This window comes from Erigeron canadensis, chromosome 9 (genome assembly GCF_010389155.1).
Source record: "Erigeron canadensis isolate Cc75 chromosome 9, C_canadensis_v1, whole genome shotgun sequence".
Lineage (NCBI taxonomy): Eukaryota > Viridiplantae > Streptophyta > Magnoliopsida > Asterales > Asteraceae > Erigeron > Erigeron canadensis.
In genome coordinates this window covers 28,245,078-28,261,937 of record NC_057769.1, presented here as the reverse complement: position 1 = coordinate 28,261,937, position 16,860 = coordinate 28,245,078, and the positions used below count along the sequence as shown (strand labels likewise).

General features: G+C 34.0%; 2 protein-coding genes across 2 annotated transcripts; both read right to left on the bottom strand.

Annotated features, from left to right (window-relative positions):
- Positions 1-847: 847 nt before the first annotated feature.
- On the bottom strand, positions 848-1,478 carry LOC122583476 (dnaJ homolog subfamily C member 16-like). The gene is made up of 2 exons (XM_043755874.1): positions 1,334-1,478; positions 848-1,227 (listed from the first exon to the last, which is right to left on the bottom strand). Exons 1-2 carry the CDS (start codon positions 1,476-1,478, stop codon positions 848-850), a joined length of 525 nt encoding a protein of 174 aa, XP_043611809.1.
- Positions 1,479-9,854: 8,376 nt separating this feature from the next.
- On the bottom strand, positions 9,855-15,823 carry LOC122581928 (carboxyl-terminal-processing peptidase 2, chloroplastic). Its single transcript, XM_043754250.1, has 13 exons — positions 15,714-15,823; positions 15,038-15,401; positions 14,806-14,955; positions 14,521-14,603; positions 14,214-14,422; positions 13,766-13,834; positions 13,360-13,478; positions 12,440-12,515; positions 12,306-12,347; positions 11,437-11,545; positions 10,716-10,813; positions 10,541-10,634; positions 9,855-10,183 (listed from the first exon to the last, which is right to left on the bottom strand). The coding sequence occupies exons 1-13, from the start codon at positions 15,789-15,791 to the stop codon at positions 10,058-10,060; spliced, it is 1,617 nt and encodes a 538-aa protein (XP_043610185.1). The 5' UTR covers positions 15,792-15,823; the 3' UTR covers positions 9,855-10,057.
- Between the last annotated feature and the right edge of the window lie 1,037 nt (positions 15,824-16,860).

Here is a 16,860-nt window from a genome sequence, read left to right as displayed (position 1 = left end):
TGTAGTGGTTTAATTGGCTTTTTTAACCCATGATCAGTTCCAACCAATTTCGTTGGCCACCCTTAAGTTATATGCTTATTTAGAGCGCGAACATAAAACTTCTTATCAACAAACGAAATTATTGCTTAGTACGGGTTTTGAGCCCTAATACCTCGCGGTACAGGGGGAGATTAAAATGTATGTAGACCTTGTCTCTATTAAACCCATAACCTTTGCTTCTAGAGACCCAAATATTTACCACTAATCAAACTTTCTATATATGGATTAAATATGATAGACAAAAAGAATTATGGAATCATATACATTCGTTTCTTTTGAACAAATATAAAACGAAGTAGTTATATCATCATCATCATCGTCATCATCATAGATATAAATGTTTTGCATTTCTTAAATTTGTAATCAATACTTTATATTTATTTATTTTATTTCATTTTATTTTTCGTGTTTGATAAGCTTGACTTTGCATAGATTTACTTGTAATTGACATAGAACAAGGATTTGGGTAAGTTATTAAAAAGAAGATATAATAGATATACTCAACTTAAAAGATATATGCATATGCATTGCATAACTATCGTTTCAGCTATATTTTTACATAGAAACATAAAAATAATTAATTACAAGATGTAGTAATTAGGTTAATGAAAAAAAAAAGGTTATTTCATTAATTCTTCAAAAAATCTAAAGTACATATCATATAACATCTTCATGTTCTCTCTCTTTAATTCTCAATATACAATCTTTGAATGCTTGACGATCTACCAATTAACCGGTCGCCTAACTAAAGGGTATCTTAACAAATTAGGCCACTACATCAATTAAGACTGTTTTTCGTGTAGTCGATCTAAAAGACGAACGTACGTTTTCTTGGCATGTTCTGCATCCTTTGAAGGATTCTCTCTTTCGGATTTGAACCATAAACAAAAGCAGCCCGTCGCTTCCTTTCTTCAGATACGACCTCGCTCCATCTTTTCTCATATTCCGCGGCACGGTTTCTTTCTTTCACTTCATACACCCGTCTCCTAAAAGCAGCGGCTCGTTTTCTTCTATCGAAATCTGACATCTTCGCCCAATCAAATAAGTCGTCTTCTTCAAAACCGGCTGTTGTTGGTTGTCGTTTACGCTTCATCGGCTGATCTTGTTTGTTTACACTACTACTACGAACCACGAAATTATCATCAAAATCTTTTCTGGTTTTTTCATTCCTGAGAATCTCATAAGATGCTTGAAGGTTTTGGAAATATCTAACGAAATTATCATCAAAATCTTTTCTGGTTTTTTCATTCCTGAGAATCTCATAAGATGCTTGAAGGTTTTGGAAATATCTAACGGCATTCGGGTCGTCTCTTGTCGGGATGTAATTCTAAAGCCTTTTTCTTGTAGGCTTTGGCAATATCTGTCTGTGAGATCTTGGTTCCTGCTACCCCAGATGGTAATCCAAGAACTTTGTAATGATCAACGTCGTAAAACCCCATATCTTCTTTCTTCGAACGTAAAAAAAAAACAAACTTGTCGTTCAAGTAATGAATATATTTTCGTAAACACCGATGGAAAGAAAACCTTGCCAAGATAAATATATATACAGAGTGAGTTTTTTTTCATAAAAATAGCCAAATAGGTTGGTTTAATAACAAGAAACGCGTTTTTTACAAACATAAATACCAACAACGTGCAGTATTTTTATTATTATACCGAGTAACAATTTTATATATGTATTTTACCTAACGTACTTGCCGAGTGGCTTTTTTACAAGAGGTTTCAGTTTTGAATCACCAGATAAACTTTCAAAGGTAGCTAGAGAATAATTGGAAACTAAAAAATCGATCACAAGAATACTTTGGTTGCATACATTGATAGAATATATATACCAAATATTAAACAGAATTTACAGAAAGATTTTTTTTCTTTTCAAAAAGCGCAGTACCCCTTATTTTATTGATCATCATGCTACACTAATCAAAAAAGAAACACACTTGGGTAGTATTTGATAATGTCAATGAATAAATAAACAAACAAGCCTTTGGACATTTCCGAAGTTCACATTAACCTAATCATATTTTTTACCATCTATTCCAGTAACAAAACTATGGGCTATTCTTACCCATGCCTCTATTCGTATCTGTATTATATATACATACAGAAATGGAATTTGTAAATACATGGACAGGACCATTTCTGTTTTAATTTGTATATGCACTCCCTGAATTGCAAGCTGACTAGTCTGAATTACAAAATGATTGTTATTATGATGCACACCCTAAAATCCACCGTACTCAGCTAAACCCGACTACAACGATATAAAATTCAAGAATCGGTATTATTTAATAAAGGATATAAATAAAATAATCAGTTCCAACACAGAGAATAATACAAAATCAGATTATCATACACATCTGATCCACACATACGCACAAAACCTAAATCCATATGGTATTCTAACTCCAACAAGAAGCAATAAACAAAACAAACCAAACCCATCACAGATAATAAAATTGACATCTTGAATTATGTCACAGTTACTCAGATTAACAATCTAATTAGGAAATGCCTAATGCAATGTTTTGATTTAACAAGATTAATCACCAAGATAAGAGACCATACATATTGGAATAAGTATCAGTTCCCCTGTGTCTTATTATTGAGATCAACATGTATTCATCTTCTATGTGCATCGTCACTATGCATACAACCTAAGATGATCATCTTTACCTGGCAAATTTTATCACTAAGCAACAATGAAGGGAGTAAGGGACATCAACCTAAAACCATCACGGCAAATGATAACCGAAAAGCCACATGTTCACTTACAATTTCTATGTCACAGCTATAACACCTGAAATCTAACCATTTCTATTGCAAATTTGCAGGTTATATCTCCATTCATCGACACTAGCATGTTCATCAACACTAGTATGTACATCGACATATCATATCCATGGTGAGGATCTCATTCTTGGTCTATGCAGTTCCTAGGTGTGTAATTACAAGACTACCAGTCAAGAAACCATGCAAATCAAAGAGCAAATAGCCCTACAATGTATATGCAGTTGGACAAGTTAAATCAAATTTGTCTCAATCTGGAAACAACAATAATCATGTTAGCATAGTTGTGAAGGTGGTGCACTAATCAGACGCAAATCCCCGGAACCAGTAAAATAACAGGCTTTAAATTTGAATTAGGTGTCAGTACTCAGTACTATGTCAAGTAAGATGGTCTGCAAATAGCAGGCATATAAACATTCAAACCAACTCTATAAATGCGATCTTTCATTTCTAAGAAACAACCCGACATTGAGCATTTTCCTGCTTGCAGGCTTAAACTAGAGAGATTACATCAAAAGGCCACCATGGGCCAAACAAAAGTCAAAAGACTTAGATATCTAGGCAATATCCGTACTGGTTTCTCATGTAGACCAAAAGAAAGAATTCAATCAGTGACAATAGATGCATTCACCGTAGGTTTAGCATTATCGGCCAAAATGGATCATAATTCCACCAGTATCTAGTCCATTACTATATTCTATATCATATGCATGTAATTCCTACTTCCTAGAATCTTTATCAAGCATGTACACAGAACTGGTTCTCCCTCAACCAAACTGCCAAGTCCTAATATACATATAATAAGAAAGGAAAACTGCAGCCACCAGAAGTAACTGTTCTAAAACGCTATCCCCGATCAAGTCACCAGTATTGTACATATAAGCAACCTAGCCATAACATTTTCCAGCTGAAACAACAATTTTACCCAAATGCACGCATACAATACCCCGAATTACAAAAACTTCGAAATATCAAATGTCAAAACATATCATATAGACAGATGTCAAGTAATAGCAACCTACTTTCGCCTGCAGTCCGTTTTGGTAATTATAAGTTTCGTAAAAAAACTACTTTTGTTATTACATCCTAAAAGTTAATACTCCCACCGTAACAAAAGTACAAAGCTATTGCCCACAAAACAAAAACATCAGTTTAAGAAAAGGGTATTATTATTAACTAAAGCCGAATCATAAGTTAGAGATCTATCTGGGCGCAGTTTCTCTACCCTTGACTACAAATATGACCGTCTATATCAAATACTAGAAACTTAATCAACTTCACCTATCCTCTTGAAGAAACAATTTTAAGCAATTACCAAAAAGCACACAAAAAGATCTTTTTGTCTAATCACCAAAAACTCGACCGAATGCTAAACTTCGGCCGCAGATAGTATATTGCCATTCTACAACATCTTCCTATAAAGAAAGAAAGAAACTTGCTCAGTGCCGCCTTCCGCGGGTTTTGAGCCCCAATACCTCAACGGTGTATGGGGGAGGTTAAGATGTAGACAGACCTTACCTTTACTTAAGTAGAGAGGTTGCTTCCCTTTCTACCTAAATGGTAGAAATGGCCCTCCAACCTTTGTTGCATGGGATGAGGATTGAACCCATGACCTTTGTCTCCAGAGGCTAGGGTGTTTACCACTGATCCAACCATTCTACAACATCTTCCTATATCATCATAATATACAAATAACATATTTATAGATATTATATGCATAAACATAATCAATTCCTACTTATAGATATATATATATATATATAAACCCTAACACACACATCCTGTCCACAAACTTGCATCAACCATTCGAAACCTAAGAAACTAATTAAACAGAAATTACTTTTAAATATAACAACTAACGAATCCGATAAACAAGGAGTACTACAACTGCTACGAGATAGACTTCAACTTAAATAATATATAACCAAAACGACAACGTTTCACAACGGAAATTGAAACATAGATAGATATATAGATATAGATATAGATATAGAAGATGAGGGATGATAATAAGTGATACTTTAGTTGATATCGGCATCATCGAAATCGTCGTGAAAAGAATTGAAGAAATCGGAATCAATCAAACGGTTATGATGATTCATATCGCCGAGTGGACCTTCTCCGAAAATATCGAGACCTTCCACGTCATCAACCTCCATAGCTACTGTTGATGATGCTCCTGCTCCTGCTGCTGCTGCTGCTGCTGATTGTTCTTCCATCTCTCCGTACATTTCCACCGGCATCGCTTTCATTTCTTTATTTCTCTCCACAAAACTACTTTTTCGTTTTTTTCCCTTTTTTTTTTTTTGGTCGACTATACTACTCTATTTTATAGTTGAAGCAAAGTTAGGGCTACCGATAAATGTACAATAACTATTACATATTTTACGCATACTATATGTAACTGTGTAAAACATGTGTAGTTATAAATAATAATTACAATTTGTTAAATTTATCACTCTCTTTACTTAGATGGTACTTTTTGAATTTTTTATATTGGTGTTTACATTTTCTTTTAAATAATTAGAGATGGTAAACGAGTCAAATTGATCTTTGTTCATGTTTATTCATCATCTAAGTTAACTAAGTATGTACATATAGATTTGTTTATAAGTTTTTTCAATGTTTGTTTATTTATGTTTACAAACGAACACACATGAAAACAAATATATAGAATCATCTATACTTATATTATAAAGCAAAAAACCCCTGTTTAAATTTTAAGTTTCTAACATTTATTTTTTTAAAATGTCTCTTTATCAATTCTAAATTTATCTAAAATAACTATAATATCTTTTCTCTCTTTTCAAATCTCAACCAATTTTTTTTTCCTCTCTCCTCCATAAATCATTTATTCTTTCAATTCATTCAAAATCTTTTATCTCAAAAACCGTACATCGATAAATTATAAAAATTATATAGGTGTTCTTAAGGTTTTATGCTCTTTTAGTAGAGATGTCATTCGATATACTTTTGACGAATTTTTAAATCCGAGGCGGAACCCGTACGGTTAAGGCATTTGGCTATCACACTCTGTGACCTATCACAGTTTATGACATATCACCCCTAACATCTCACCGCCGTAAAGCGCGGGTACTTATTCTCGTTATCTCTTCTCCCCTACATTATAAAGCATTTCCTCCCTCCAAAATTTCAACTTTACACAAGTGAAAACCCCAAAATACCCCTATCATTTATTCATAATACCCATAAAATACCCCCATCATTTATTATAAAGCAGATTCCCCATGTCTAACATTTTAAGTTTTAACATTTACTTCCTCAAAATGCCCCTTCTATCACTTCTATATTACCAAATACCTTTTGTCTCTCTTCAAATCTCAATCAATCATTTATTTTTCCTCTCCTCCATAAATCATTTATTCCTCTGATTCATTCAAAATCGTTTATCTCAAAAACCGTAAATCGATAAATTGTAAAAATTATATGGGTGTGTAACAATCGTGAATCTTGACTCTCTGACCATATGTACAATTTGACTAATTATTTAGTTAATTAATATATTGAGAACAACTTGGAGTTCATTTAAGTGCAATGTGTTCATATAGATCAATTTATTGTTCAATTGGGACTTATGTGCAAGTCAAGGTCATTAGTTAGTGCTAGTCGATTCCGTACATTTTTGATAGCATTTAACTTAGCTAGTAAATGAATATGGATCATATCCATGGGTATACCCGACCCGTGACCCATCAAGACTAACCCAACCCTCCCTACCTTATCCATTCTTTCATCCATTCATTTACTCTCTTTCACTCTCTCTAGTTGGTGCAAACATGTAAACACACTCTCATCCTCCTTCCTTCTCTAAGATCTTGACATAAGAAATGTGGTTTCAAGTAAATCAATAACAAAATCATCATCTATATCATCATTTTTACTACATATCAAAGATTTGACCTTCAAAGTGCAAGAAAAATCAATTTATAGTTCAAATTCGGATTCGAGCCTTTGGTAGCGGATTTGGTAAGTAAAACTCATCCCATAATCATCATTTTATGTTTATTCAATTGTTTCTAGTTGATTACAAGTAAATTCGGGTCATAAATCAAGTCAAATCGAATTAAGGTTCAATTAGGGTTTGAAATGGGTCAAAATGGATTTAAGCTAGGATTTGATATTATGAATCGAAACTAAGATGTGGGTTATGTTTGTTTATATCAAATGATGTTAGTTAGTGTTTTAAAACATGTCTTGAACCTTCCTAGATCGATCCTTGGGTCAAAAATGGGGTTTTGGGGGTCTTTGGCTCGTAAATCTGCTGAACTGGGATGACTACGGCGCAGTGGCTAGGGGCTGTGGCGCAGCAGAACTTTCTGCATTTTGACTGCGGCGCAGTTCAGGACCTGATGCTCCTTTTCATTTCCTAGCTTCTTTTCCATTATCCTAGGATCGTCCTGGCCTTTCCGGAATGTACTCTTATGACTTAATTGGTGCCCTGCACAAGACAAATCTTTCATTCAAAGTCGTGAGTCATTTTTGGAAATCAAACTTGAGGTTTTAACTCAAACTATATACATGTATACTTATAACTTTTGATCCGTAAGTCCAATCGAGTCATATGACCTATCGTTGGAATCATATGAGAGTCTAGTTTCCTGTGATAACATTCATGTGGGATGAATCTTCCTACATTTCTAAGTGTTGAGTCAAAGTGTCTTGTTTATACTCGAAAAGGTTGTTTAAGCGTTAGTGAGATTGTGACTCGACTTAAATTTGCTAGACCAACTTGTTAAGATTATAGAGTTAACTTTGATGATACTGTAATATATGTTGATAGGTTGTGGACACGTGACGGTGGTTGGACATTTATAGCTCGATATTAACTTGTTGTTTTGCTTGGAAGCCAAGGTGAGTGTCGTAACTGCCTACTCAATTGAGATTTGAGCTGAAAAGTGTACAATTTTTGTGTGTAACTTGTTTGAGTGTGCAATTATATGTTTGCTTTGATTAATGACATGGTTCAATTGTGAATACGCTTGATTTTCTTGATTGATGACATGACTTGATTGTGCATATGTTTGAGTGTCTTGGGTGATGACATTTTGGAGGACAAAAGGATAATTGTGAGACAATGTGTGCAATGCGTGAAAACATAAGACTTGTTAGGATAATTGTTGATATCATTATTCTTTGTTCTTGCTTACTATGCGTATCCTAAATATCTTGATGTAATTCACTATGTGAATAATTGTGTGAGGGTCATTGATGTACATGGTTGTTATGGGACATTGATTGATTTATGGATTTACATGTTGTGTAACGGTTTTGTAGATGTGCAACTATGTGATTTGTTGTATGGTTATTGTATATGTATGTTGAGATGTTATAGGTTAGTTGTATATATATGGAGGACGGTAATGCCTTTGAAAGGTTGGAGATGTGGTGGGAAGGCTGTGGGTGACCCTATATATAAGCATTAAAGGCCTTTCAAAAGTAGTATCGTATGAAGTATATTCACATGGTGTTTTGGTTATGTGTATGTGTGGACATGGATGGTCATGGATGAACAACTTATGTGCAATTGAGTACAATGAGGTGCAATGATGTGCAATTGAGTACTATGAGGTACATAACGTGCAATTGAGTACATTCGGGTACAAGTGTGCAAATATTAGATCATGTTTGATGTTAATTATGTATTGGTTGACATTTATACGCGTTCTTGTTCATTCTTTCCTATGAACTCACCAACCTAGTATTGACCTTGATTAGTACACTTTTCAGGAAATCTTGGGAATCCAAGAAGTGATGGTTGATTGATGATCGCACTAGGACTTAGGCTTGGACTTACATGAATCCCGGATTCATTTACCCTTATTTTGTATTATGATACCTGCTTGCTGATGTTAGATTCACCGGATCCCCTTTCTTTCATATAGTTCATGTTCTACGATAATTTCATGCATACGCTATATCTTTTCGGTGCATTTCGAGCCTAGCTCGAGGTGTTACAGGTTACTCTTAAAATTTCTTGCTCTTACATTAGAGATGTCATTCGATATACTTTCGACGAATTTTTAAATCTGAGGGTGGAACCCGTACGGCTAAGACATTTGGCTATCACACTCTATAACATATCACAATCTATAACCTATCACCCTACCATTTTACCGCCGCAACGCGTGGGTACTTATACTCGTATTATAAAGCAGAATCCCCTTGTCTAACATTTTAAGTTTCAACATTTACTTCCTCAAAATTCCTCTTCTATCAATTCTATATTACCAAATACATTTTCTCTCTCCTCCATAAATTATTTATTCCTCCGATTCATTCAAAATCTTTTATCTCGCAAACCGTACATCGATAAATTATAAAAATTATATGGGTGTTCTTAAAATTTCATGCTCTTTCATTAGAGATGTCATTCAATATACTTTCGACGAATTTTTATATCCGAGCGCGGACCCCGTACAATTAAGGCATTTGGCTATCACACTTTATGACCTATTACTCCACCATCTAACCGCCACAATGCGCGGATACTTACTCTCGGATAGAATCAAAAGAATAGACATATAATTAAAAGCACTATGATTCATATTCAATATTACAAAGACAGAAAGGTTTGTTATGGCATTAAACTTAAATTAATCTAAATAAACTTATTTATAATTCAAATCTAGATTTAAATTACAAACAAAATAATATACATAATGTAAACGAATATAATTAAATAAATGTTTTGAACAAACAATTGAATGTATACAAACATAAATGAAAGGAATGTAGTCATGTTCATATTCGTATATTTAACTAAATGAACAAACACGGATGAATTTTCGACCCAACAATAACCACTTGTTGAACATTCAGTTTGTTTATAACCCTCAAAACTGTCAAAACTAAAGTTTCATGTTGAGAAGAGCACTAACTTTTGTAAGATAGGTAATCATTGCATGGTATAGTGGCAATATGACAATAGTTTAAACTACGAGTATATATGAACATTTTATTCTACGAGTATACTTTGAACAACTTTTGACAGGACAGGACCTGACTTATAAGTAAACGGGTCAATATTATTTATCTTTACTGTCAACTTAACAGCAAACCTTAATTTTGGATTTGAAACTCGATAGATGTTAAGAAATTTACAAGACCACTTTACTTCACATTTTCCAATTTCCTATACAGATGCAGGCTAAGGTCTTTTGAACAAATAACCAACATTCAAATGAACGAAAAGTTCACAATATAACTGGTCTCATCTTGAGAATAATCCAACTCTGTTTAAAAAACAACCAGAAGCAGGGTCCCCAATGCAGCCACAAAAACCATCATCATCTTTGGCAAACGATGCTGGCAACGGATGATCAGGAATTATGCCAACCTACGTGGGTGCACGCACCAATAAAGTGGTCAAAATTTAAAGGTAGTCAAATTAAGAAATATATACGGTGTAGGTGAAAACAGGTTGACCCGCCCAGCTTAAAAAACAATTAATTCCTTGAATACAATCAGAAACACTATTATTACAATGATGATAGTTTACATTTTCAAAGAAATGAATTAGAAGGTTGTGTATGCAATAAAACACTTTGTACGACATTTGACTTGCTTTTATTTGATCACTTAAGAGGTATGATAACCCAAATCAACAAACTAAAGTTGTGACGCCTATCCAGAACAAAGACATCCATCATCTGTGTGTGTGTGTGTGTGAGAGAGAGAGAGAGAGAGAGAGAACCTTATTGATGTCAATGTGATCAGGGGTTTCATATCGAGCAACAGTAACAGCCAAGCCAGAGCCATCAGACAATTCAAAAACCGATTGGATTTTTCTGTGAATAAGGATCATTTATTCCTGAGACATCTGATCAAGGATGTTATGCTATTAAGAAGCATTATGCAAAATTGATTACCCTTTGCCGTAAGTGGGTTCTCCAAGAAGCACTGCACGCTTGTTATCCTTCAATGCACCAGCTAAAATCTCACTTGCACTAGCAGTTCCTTTGTTCACCTAAAAGAACCAAAAAGAGAATTAACTTATGGGAACTCTCGAGAGATGACAACTTTGACCGAGTTACTTATAAATGAGGCGATACTCAAATGCATGCTATGTGTTCTGTATCTAAAACAGCACACAGGTAAATTAGAAAAATAGCCAAAAAGGTAGGTATATGTAGAAAATCACCCAAAGTGTACTAAATCACGTTGCTAGGAAAATATATACTCTGTGAAATAGTTAACATTTTGTTACTATATTTGAAACGGATAGGGATCCTCTAAAGGTGTATCAACTTCAAAGGTGAAGTTGGACGACCCTTAACCCTTGGATTAAAATCAAGGTTTAAGATTCAAAGATTAAGTTTGAATCTTAACCTTTGATTCTAATCTAAGGGTTGAGATCTTTCCAACTTTACCTATAAAGTTAATACAATTTTAGAGGGATTCTTATCCATTTGAAACACCAATTATTTTATCAAAAAAAATATCATATTCAGATCAAGCTGACCTGCCCAGTCTGAGACCTTCCCAACAAGATTCCAATTTTATGTGGCTTTACAGACAGATGTATGCTTCAGTTTTGAAAAAGGTTAAAAGTTGGCGTTAAGAATGTTATTGTTGGCAACTTGGCATTACCAGTACAGCTAGAGGTTCTGAAGCTGCTATTGCATTCGTTCCATCAGTGTCATATATGTCTCTAACTCCACGACTATCGCAGATGTACACAATTACGCCTTTGTCCAGCCTGTTTGCGTTGAATTTAGTGTGAGAACTTTGCACTTGGAAGATTAAAACTTTAGAACAAAATCTAATTCAAGGGCCCCAGAAGTCAGATATAGCACAACTTAGTAAATTGTTACCGCATATGGATTTAATTAAATAGAAAACTAAAGATTAATACAAGAGGGTGATTATTGAGTTAAATATGGGACTATGAGCTTAAAGGATTAGAAGGATTAGGCTTCAGAAAGAGAGTTAAAAGCAGATGTATCAATATGACCTATATAACAGTTGCCTGGTATGGGTTATACTTCATAATTCATATATGGGTCAAACGAGTTAACTGTAAAACCTAAGGTATAAAAGAAATGGGTTGAATAGGTAAAAACTGGTTTGAAGTGCATATAAATGCTTACAACCTCTTAAAATTTCCTTATCCAAAAAAATGATGAATGTTTCACAGTATAGCTTTTTAACCATATTTAACATATCAATGAATTCTGATATTCTAAAGAAGAAGATAAAAAAAAATGCTGAAGAGTCAACACCCCCACCCCCAAAAGTCCGGCTCATATTAAAAAAAAGTGACATGTTCTGACCCAAAATATTTTGACACGTCACCAACCTGCTCCACCCCATCCACTTTGTCCCTCTAGCTAGAAAGGTAATGATATATACCAACCAACCCCAATTTCAAACAGAAAAGACAGATTTTTACCACTTTAAGTCAGCAAAACCTTTTGATAGCAAACAATACTTTTGCAGAAATGCTAAACTAGACTTACCAGATCTTGGCGATCTCAATGCCTTCAGGGAAAAGACCACCACTGCATCAAAATTGAATGATATTTTAGAAAGCTTTGCAGATACGATGTTCAAAAATGAATCCCAAAACAAGTGGGTGTTATAAAAGTATCACCTATTATTACGAAGGTCCAAAACAAAGGCGTCAACATTGTCTCTTCTTAAAGTCTCAATTGCTTCCTTGACGGCAGCTGGAATGGGTATCTTGTTAGAAGCATTATTCATTTTCACAGAGACAATATACCACACTATTATTTCATATTTGATGATGGTGCAGTAGTATACCAATACAATTATGTCCAATCAAATGATATCTTGATCAATGCTCAAACTCTACATGCAGAACATAATTTAGGCTACAGGTAGCAGATTGGTTGATTCGGGTAGGCTAGGACGCCAGGTAACGTATCCAAATCGGTTCAAGTCAAAAAAATAAAATTTTGTACTGTCAAATCAGGTTAAGTCAATCTAGACGGGTTGGCAACTTAATATTAGTAGTTGGTGTATTGGAGACTACATAAAAATTATGTCATCAACAAGAATAATCTAATATCTAGAATAAATGATTCAAGAGGTTGCATCATTAAAATATATCAACTTTGGCCAACCTTTGGTCTGTTTTTACCTTGATTGACCTTATCAACCATTTGATCTGTTTCCATTTGAGCTGAACTTCTGACCAATCAAAAATGAAACATAACCCAACTTGACCCATTCTTTAACAAATCGGAGCAAACGGGACAAAGTTGCCTCCTCTAATTTATGAAATTTTGCTACTGCTACTTGTCACACAGAATTTAGTGGCTACTGACATTAAAATTTGCCTTTCATACATGACTCAACTACAGCTAACTAGTAAGAGATTATAGAATTGAAAAATGATGGTCATCTTTTTTTTCATGGTAAAGCTTCCCTTAAAATACCTAAAAGAGAAATAATAGTACTCGCATAATTTACATGGAAACTCATGAAATATACATGCAGAAGCATTTAACTTAATCATACTTAACTAATAACAGTAAGTGGTGACTATACCAGAAGCATTTTGGTTAAATGAAGTTAATTTTATGTATCCAATCTTGGAGACACCCTTCCCCAGACCAGGTGTTTCGCACACTCTTGACCTCACAGGATTCAATGAAATGTTTTCGCGCCTGCATAGCAAATGATTTTGAACTCAATATCCATTTATAGACTGCAGAGACTAACCAGTTGAATTTTAGTAAAAGACAAAACAAGTATCGTCGGATTGAGTTAAGCTGAAACACTTTTTGACTAAATAAATTTTCTCCATGAACAATTAGTGAGTCAAATATTTGCTTGAAAAAATGACGCATGATAATTGTGGTTTCCAGTATTTAAAAGAAAGGACCTATGTCACCACAAACTAGCATATGAAGGTTATGACTAATTTAAAATGGAAGAAAGCAGATGAGCATACGTTAATGCCACACTTTTTATCTCAGGACCACTTCGTATTTTTAGCTGTACTTCGCTTCCTTCAGGGCCCCTGCAAGTCAATTACATGTCTATAAATAATCCTAAATTTCAAGAAGATTATTGACTAATAAAATTGTTAGATATAGAGGAAATGATAGAAAAAGGGAAAAGCCACACTTTTTATCTCAGAACCTCTTTACAAAAGGTCTCAGGTTCGAAACCAGCTAGGTACAATCTTGGAGATGGCCTGAGAAGAGTTCGGAATTGGTCACGGGATACCCCGGTTAGGCGGTTACACCATATACATTTGAGTCAAAAAAAGACTCGCCTTCCACGGTAGAGTAAACAAAAGACTCACCTTACCAGGGTAGGCTGAATAGGGGAAACCTCATCCATTATAGAAAAAGGGAAAGCACAGAGTAGAATTAAAGTGCAGATATATAACTTACTGCAATCGTTCAGCTGCATCGTAAATGTCCATTGTTTCTGTACTATTATCATCAATGGCCAAAATTAGATCACCGGGAGAAATTGCAGCCCTGCTTGCAGGCCCCCCTGGAGAAGCTGAAATGACCATGAGTCCTGAGAGAGCTGCATCATTTCCAGTTGGGTAGCCTATTGACAACCCTACTCCCGTAAGTGCACCTTGTGTTCCCGACTGCCTTCATAGAGCATATTTTCCATAATTAGAAAGAGAAACCGATATAACTCATTACATTCTTTATAGAGTGCATGTAGATAAAGTGGGCTTCATACCCTCAAACTTTTGAACTTCTCAGGCTCCAAAAAACGGGTAAAAGGGTCATCCAGGGTGGCAAGCATCTTCTTTATTGCAGCATCTGGATGCAAAAATTGCTAAAAGTTTTACACAACCATACAATTAACAATATAGATACAGTGAGTTACAATTACATACACTTAGGGCTTCAAAACTAGTAACGCATTATTATGAATTTGTTTCACTATAAAAGAATATTGAATTAGAAATTAACAAGCCAGCAAATACAACAAAGAAAAAAAGCAAGAAACCTAAAGACTCACATGTTTGTTCACGGTTGTTCATTGGTTCATTGCGTAGTGCATTTTCTCTGTACCTAAACCAACTTTGTCCATTGAAGCCCTTGTCAACATATGCACGGTCGATTGTTCTCCATGCCTCAAGGAACAGAAGATTCTCCTCCGTGAGAGCCCCTGTATGTAAAACCTCACCATAAAACCCCATATGATGTAGAAGATTGGTGTTTATTGAAAACAGAAATTGCATAAGACTTACATGATGGAGATTTGCTAACAGGAATAGTAATAGCCATAAACAGCATCATGCCCAACACAACACGCACAAAGAAAACCGGAAACAAATCTTTAAACTTCTCTGAACCCTTTACTAGTTTCCGAAGGCTAATAGTATGCTTCCTTAACTTAGTCAATAACCGTCCCTTCTTCCTAAAAAACACCACATGATGAAAAGCAAGTCTCTTGTTTAACCTATTAACCAACCAGGCGACACTCCCGTTTTCATCTTCCTTCTTAAAGTCAAAACCTGCTAATCTATCACTAACATTTACGCTTACACACGATAACGATTTACACAGCCTAGATTTTACAGTGGTAACTAGTAAAGAGTTACGCCGCACGACCTGCAAATAGAAATGCAGCATAAATACATGAACTTTTAGCATTCCACCACTCATTATGATCACTTTTACAATTTTCAATAACTCGATTTACACACAACTAAAGGCTTACTCTTACTCATCATTTTATAATTATCTATAAAGTGATATAAACAAAAACCAACAATGTAAATTAAGTCAAGTTTTTTGTCTTTTTGTTTATGGGCATGAATTTAAACACAATTGAAGGGCTTTTTATACTGACTCAGGGGGGTTTGACATGAGAATGAATACATACATACATATATATAGATACAGATGTAGATGTATAGATACCTTGGGAGAGAAGCAGAGATGATTGCAGGGAGATATGAAGAAGGAAATGGAAGATGAGGAGCTGCCAATCACTTCCATTTGACTCCCTCCAACCAAAGTGGATATGGCTTTTTTTCTATATTGTAAAAAAAAAATTATTTTTATTTTTTTAGTTTCGGGTATTTATGGTTTTGTTTTACTTTTACGGCTAAAACTTTTGATAGATCAACTAAAAGTTAATCTAATCATAAGTGAACAAGATTAGAATTATTAATTAATTAAATCCACATATCAAATTCTTCAAGTTTTAGTTTAATTTTTAGACATATGAGTTACATCGACTAATCAATTTTTTTATTAAAAAGCTTCATTACAAACATTATTTTTTTATCCTTTTTTATTTTTTCCTTTAACTTAATAATTAATAATTTTAAAATGTCTCCACTTTAATTCATTATTTAAAATATTTTTATCAAAATATTTATAATATATATTTGAAATCTATAGTATCCTTACAACATTTGCAAACTACTAAAATAATTACAGTAATTCTTTTACATCAATATTATACAATGTTCCCCGCCACAACCAATACTAGATGTCCACCACCACCTCGACATCGAACAGGGACTATTCTAGTGATAAAGTTGTTTATTCAAATACTTATTAATTAGTTATAATGCTATCTTCTTTTGGAATTACTATTCTTGTCATTTTACGTCTATTTATATTCGTTATTTACTTTGTCAAACATATATTATCCTATAAGAATCAAATACCTCTATTGATTTTCTAAAAGTATTCAAATGGTTAATATTTTTATCTTTCAGACAATTGTTCATTTGAAATTTAAAAAGAAATATATTTTATAATATAGTATAGATAAAAAGTAAAGACTACTTGAAATCAATAATGGTTTTTTTAATCAACTACATTACTTTCATTTTTCATCATCGATAGGTATATGTAACCTTAAAGATATAGATTTGTTTACCGGTTGGCCATATATTAATTGGTATCGTTACCATGCAACTATATAATCCTACACATGAAAACTTTAAGCCACAAGTTCAAATAATGTCAAAGGCAATTGAAAAAACTATATTTTATGATCAATGTGTGAAATGGTGAGTCATTAAGCATAAGTTGTATGCATTGTATGTTTTAG